The sequence below is a fragment of the Brachyhypopomus gauderio genome, chromosome 6, assembly GCF_052324685.1.
Source record: "Brachyhypopomus gauderio isolate BG-103 chromosome 6, BGAUD_0.2, whole genome shotgun sequence".
Lineage (NCBI taxonomy): Eukaryota > Metazoa > Chordata > Actinopteri > Gymnotiformes > Hypopomidae > Brachyhypopomus > Brachyhypopomus gauderio.
In genome coordinates, this window is record NC_135216.1 from 5,695,975 (window position 1) to 5,701,974 (window position 6,000).

At 40.9% G+C, this 6,000-nt stretch overlaps 1 protein-coding gene across 1 annotated transcript; it reads left to right on the forward strand.

The window, feature by feature from the left end:
• Window positions 1-1,644: 1,644 nt before the first annotated feature.
• LOC143516188 (keratin, type I cytoskeletal 13-like) lies at window positions 1,645-4,212 on the forward strand. Its single transcript, XM_077007761.1, has 7 exons — window positions 1,645-2,102; window positions 2,709-2,791; window positions 2,909-3,065; window positions 3,149-3,313; window positions 3,420-3,545; window positions 3,625-3,848; window positions 3,982-4,212. Exons 1-7 carry the CDS (start codon window positions 1,686-1,688, stop codon window positions 4,010-4,012), a joined length of 1,203 nt encoding a protein of 400 aa, XP_076863876.1. The 5' UTR covers window positions 1,645-1,685; the 3' UTR covers window positions 4,013-4,212.
• Window positions 4,213-6,000: the final 1,788 nt, after the last annotated feature.

A 6,000-nucleotide genomic window follows, 5' to 3' on the forward strand; every position in this document is an offset into this window, starting at 1 on the left:
GGGTGTGTGTGTGTGGCAGTGGGTCTAAGAGGGGTGTGAGAGGGTGTGTGTGTGTGTGTGTGTGTGTGGCAGTGGGTCTAAGAGGGGTGTGAGAGGGTGTGTGTGTGGCAGTGGGTCTAAGAGTGGTGTGAGTGTGTGTGTGTGTGTGTGTGTGTGTGTGTGTCACGAGGCTGGTACCAGCACACCGTGACACTTGCCTTGTGCAACACTTCCATATCTGTTCTGTATGAAATGTCACATGTAATATACGGCAGTTCATTGAAGAATTTCTAAGTCTATAATAAACATTAAGAGAACAGTTTAAGACCACATAAGGGATGGTTAAAAGAATTCTTTAAAATAAATTAAATCGTTTATATATGACAAGCTATTCCTGTCAACAGTGTCCCAAATTACCAAATGGCTCCTGTATCTTTCCATTTCTTAATAACTGCTTAACCACTACTTTGGCATTTCTGGCAATGAAAAGAAATAATAAAAATGTATTAATCAGCATCTATAAAATGTATATATAAGTGTATTTTATATCACCCCACTAGTTCACCCAAGTAACATTAACTTATTTGACAGTTAAAAAAACTACTGAATTCAACCCCACTGAGACTGTAGCACACATTTTACTATGAGCAATGACCTGCCCTGTTATTTTAGATTAAACTGCCATCCATATTTCATGATGTAAAAGTAGCAGAAATGAATAAATTAACTGAAACAGTTCTTCTGCTTTCTAAATCACAAATTCTTTTATATACTACAACAAAAAAATCAGCTGAAGCATAAATGCATACATCTCAAATACACATCAGTTTATAAATAAATAAATAGATAAACAAAATTAGTTCTTAGCTTTTCATTCTCAAATCTTTCTATATCTGTGTAAAAAACATCACAATTTCATGTAAAAAAAAATGTCTTTATCGCATTGTAGGGTCTAGTTTTAAGCAGCACCCATGGGTAACCTAAATCTTAACTATGCATATGAGCTGTGTGAATTCTTGCAAACTTGCAATCATCGCACCATGGTTACCATGACAGCTTTTAGCAAGAAGAGTCATATGATGACTGCAAGATGAGATGTCAGGGTAGATTTTCGGTTAAAATGTCAGTCATTGGCTTAATGTGTCATTCATCAAATTTCAGTCATTACACTAGTATACATAATTGGTACCATTGTTGAGAACTGCAGAAATGTCAATAGCCATTTTAGACAGAAACAATATACTTGACATGTGAAGTAAACAGGGTGTTGTGATTTCAGTAACAGAGTTAAGTAACACACATTTTTCCTGAAATTTTATACATGGTTATGAAGATTTTTAAAACTTGTTAAGTATCTCAACTGTCTTCACTGACTCAGTTTAGGTCACTTGGGAAGTAATGTTATATCCACATGACTGACCAAGCAGTTACCAGCTGAGTGCATCTAGCAATGGATTTTTGACCTAACCATTACTGTCTTTTGAATATACGGGTGTGGTCATCCATGTTGTGGGTACACTTATGGCTTTGTGCCATTACACGTTTGCGTCAGGAGTCAGGACAAATCATCCACCTTACCTAGATGATCCTCTCCTCCGACGCCAACTTACTCCCTCCCCTATCTTTCTGGATAAAAACAGTCCAGATTTCATGTCTTCTCTTATTCCCCAGCTCGGGCAGGGTAACTACGGAAACGCTGAAGGAACATGGCCCTTATTGCCACCCATTACAGCCACAGCACCAAAGCTCCATCATTCTCTGTTGGTGGCTCCTGGGGCTCCCGGTGCCTCTTCACCACCAGCATCTACGGGGCAGCACGTAGCTCTGGGAGCCGCATCCCCAGGGGTCCTGCCCTCATCGGGACCTCTGCAGCAAATCAAGGTCTGTCGTTTGACTTCGGTTTCCAAGGCATGGGTGATGTAATCAATGTGTTTGAAAATAAGAAGACCACCATGCAGATCCTCAATGATCGTCTGGCCGTTTATCTGGAGAAGGTGCACTTACTAGAGAAGGCCAACGCCGAGCTGGAGTTGAAGATCCGCAAGTTCCTTGATGGCAAGTCTTCTCTCAAGTCTCCGGACTTCTCTGCCTTCTACACCACCATCAGTGATCTCCAGAGCAAGGTGCAGCATGGTATTTTTGTGGCATAAATAACTCTGGCATTGAGCAGAGTTAAACTTTGGTATGAAGTAAAATGAATAATTATCATTTGTAAATCTAAAATATTTTCATCCTGATACTGCCTTACTTATCTTTACCATTAGAATTAAGTTAAAGAAGAAATAATTAAGTTAATAAAACTCATTTTAATACAGTTACTATTTTTGGGAAGTGAATAACCTTAATAGATACTGATGTGTCTCTTTTATTACATGCATTAATACCGTCATAATTTGTGATAGATTTTGCGCACCATTCTTTTTAATGATTTGAGAGTTCCACGTCTTGAAATTAGATAAGCAAAGCAGAAGTGTTTCACCAGAAAAATGTCTTTGTATTTTCTGTTCTTCAGATTTCACAAGTATTCCCATGATGGCATTACACTACGCTTTCTCTGTTATCACTGCCTTCTCAGTGTCTTCTCATATTTACCACACCCAACATCTGACCCTGTCAGATCACCAGAGAAAGTCACGGGAAAGACATCAACTCTTTAGAAGCTTGTCTCCACAGCATTATCATACCTAAATGATGTAATAATCTATTTTATGTTAATTTTTCTTTCGAAGATTCTGCATGCCGTGTCTGTCAACAGCAGCATTGACCTCAACATCAGCAAAGCCAGGATCACAACAGAAGACTTCAGAGTCAAGTAAATACTAACACAAGACCTCACTAATTGGCAGTAAAATCACAAGCTTGAACATCCTAATAGGTTGTGTGTGTGTGTGTGTGTGTGTGTGTGTGTGTGTGTGTGTGCGCTTTGCAGGTTCAAGAACGAGTTAAATATAAGACAGTCCGTGGAAGCGGATGTTGCTTCACTGAGAAAACTACTGGATACACTGACCTTGGCTGGAACTGACCTTGATATGAATATCAAGGAGCTAAGAACAGATCTAGATGTGCTCAAGAACAACCATGCAGAGGTAAATGTGTAAAGATCTTTGTAAAGCGTAATACGATCTATGAGTATATTTCTGATCTGATGATTTTGTTGTTCCATCTTCAGAAACTCCTTGTTCTACAGCCCCAAATGACCAAGGAGAAAGTTAATGTGGTGGTAAATGCCAAGCCACAAGCAGATCTATTCAAAGGCTTGGATGAACTCCGACAACAATACGAAGGCGTTATTGAAAAGAACACTGGGGATGCCCAGCTTTGGTTTCAAAGCAAAGTAAATGTTAATGTGGTTCTTTGAACAAGAATCAAACAGTGTTTGAAACCAACGCAAGGACTTGTCTGAATGAGTAATTTTAAATGTTCTTTTTTTGCCCTCATAGACAGACACCCTCAACAAAGGAGTTACCATACACACAGAATCCACTGGGTCACATAAAACAGAACTCACGGATCTCAAGCGTACATTGCAGAATCTAGAAATCACACTTCAGTCACTGCTCAGTCAGGTGAGCAGACACGGGCTCATTTTCTCCCCCACTAAAATGAAACCAGTGCACATTTACCAGACTGACTTCTCGCCAACAGAACGCTTCACTGAAGGCCACTCTTGAAGACACGGAGGCACACTACTCCGCTATACTAGCACGCTACCAGACGCAGATAACCAGTGAAGAGGAGGTTCTGGCACAGTTACGGCCTGAGCTCGAGAGTAAGAAACAAGAGTACGTCATCCTTCTAGCCATCAAGACTAGACTGGAGCTGGAGATCACCGAGTACAAGAGTCTCCTGGACCGAGAAGCTGGTGGCAGGTGAGTCTTCCTTCAGTCCTGCTTAGCACATTCATATGCAGCTTTGGTGTAGAGAAGGATGGCTTGTGTGTCTATAGCAATAGGATGTTTCAGTGTCCTTTCTAACCGAGTGCCGATTTCTCCACTTGTACAGTGTCACAGCCAAAACCACAAATTCAAAATGAGTGGTGACTGTCACAGAGGAGGTGGTGGATGGGAGAGCTGTCAGCACAATTAACAAGGCTGTGAACAAGACCTCCGAAAAGCTCTCCCAAGCACATTCTACACACGTCTTCTGAGCCTCCTTAAAACCTAAAGTGCAGATTGAAATTTTTTTTTTCGAAACCTCTGATTAAAGAGTTCAAGTTATGCTCTAATTATCCTACTTATGCTTGTCTGAGATCTGTTTTGTCCAAAGTGTTTTATCTACACCTGCGCTATGTAGAGTACAGAGCAGCAAAAATGCGCACACACACACACACACACACACACACACACACACACACACACACACACTCGCACACACACACACACACACACACACTAGGTATTAATGTCTTTTGAAAACAGCTTGACTTATAATCCTTTACAATGCAGTAAACACAAGAACAAAATGTGTTGGCCATTAATTACTTGCCAAATTTACATGAAGACCTTAAAGTACCCACATTCAATAAAGCCCCTCTCCCCACCATGTAGTCCGTTAATAAACAGATGAAGGCAGTCATGATCCACACACACACACACACACACATCACCTTTACCTCCTTTAATTTAAGAATCAAACCTGACATGAATTCAAATGCATTCCATAAATGTACTAAAAACTGACTCCCATTAGATCACTGATGTGAAATAACATGAAATCTGTCAATTGTGATTTTTCACCGCAATTGAAATTTGTCCTCTGCATTTACCCATCTGTGCAGTTAGAACACACACACACACACACACACACACACACACACACACACACACTAGTGATCACTAGGGGGCTGTGGTGCACACATGCCCAGAGCAGTGGGCAGCCCTAGCCCGGGAAGCCGTTTGGGTTAGCACCTCAATCAAGGACACTCCAGTCATGGCCTCATGCCTGGGAATCGAACCCACGACCCTCCAACACCAGTTCCCTACAACTAGACCATGACTGCCCCTCTATGATTTCATCCTCTTTATAACTCTAGAAAAGACATCAAATACCACTTCCTGGACATCTCTGCTACCATCACACTGATACCTCTGTGCTAGTGTTCACTAACAATATGCAACAATCAAAGAAAATGCTAATCCACATACAACAGTAAACATTACTATGAAGTTTATGACGTAGATCTGCAGTGTGCAGTGTCTACACTATGTCAAAACAGTATGTGATAAAGGGTAGTATGTCCGAACACATGGTATGCATTAAACAGTAAGCGAAAAGTACCAGATGACCTACTGAATGGAGAGCCATTTTGAAGTTCAACTTGAGCATTTAACTATGATCGTGTATCGTAGGTAAAATGGTGGATGTAGTATGTCTGAGGTTGTATGCATACTGCCCAGTCGCCTACTGAACATACTGCCTTCAAATCTAGTGCATAGGCTACTGCTTACGTTCAGATTCAGCGTTTCTGGTGCTCTGTGAACTCTGTGAGGTCCAGATACATAAGGTAAGCTTCACTAATGGTGAGTCCACACTACACAAGTTTAGCCCTGGTTTTCTACTCACTCACAAGAATTGTTCAATGATGCCGCCTGACACAGTCACCCATATCTTACAAATGCCTGGAATATAGTGAGTTGTCCTTTTTGGTGACAATACCTGAACATGCCAGCAGGCGGAGAGTACTAAGACCCTCTGATTCTCACTTTATGAAATGCACACATGAAGAGAGTTTGTCTGTTTGTCTGTTGCTCTCATTGTTATGGCATTTGCAAAAGCAACACTTTCTCCGTAAAAGAACATTTAATTAAAGGGGCCTAATATTACAGCAACATAAAAGTATAAAAAGTAAATGGGACGCTGCTGGAAGTCCCTCCTTCGGCCACCAGATGTCCTCCTCCTCAGAATTCAAGATTAGTTACCATGACAACCATTGTCCTCCACCTGACCCATTCTAATCAGCTGAACTTCAGCGTTTCACTAAACCTAAAGTATTTTCACTTAAAAGTACTGCTAGCTCTTCTA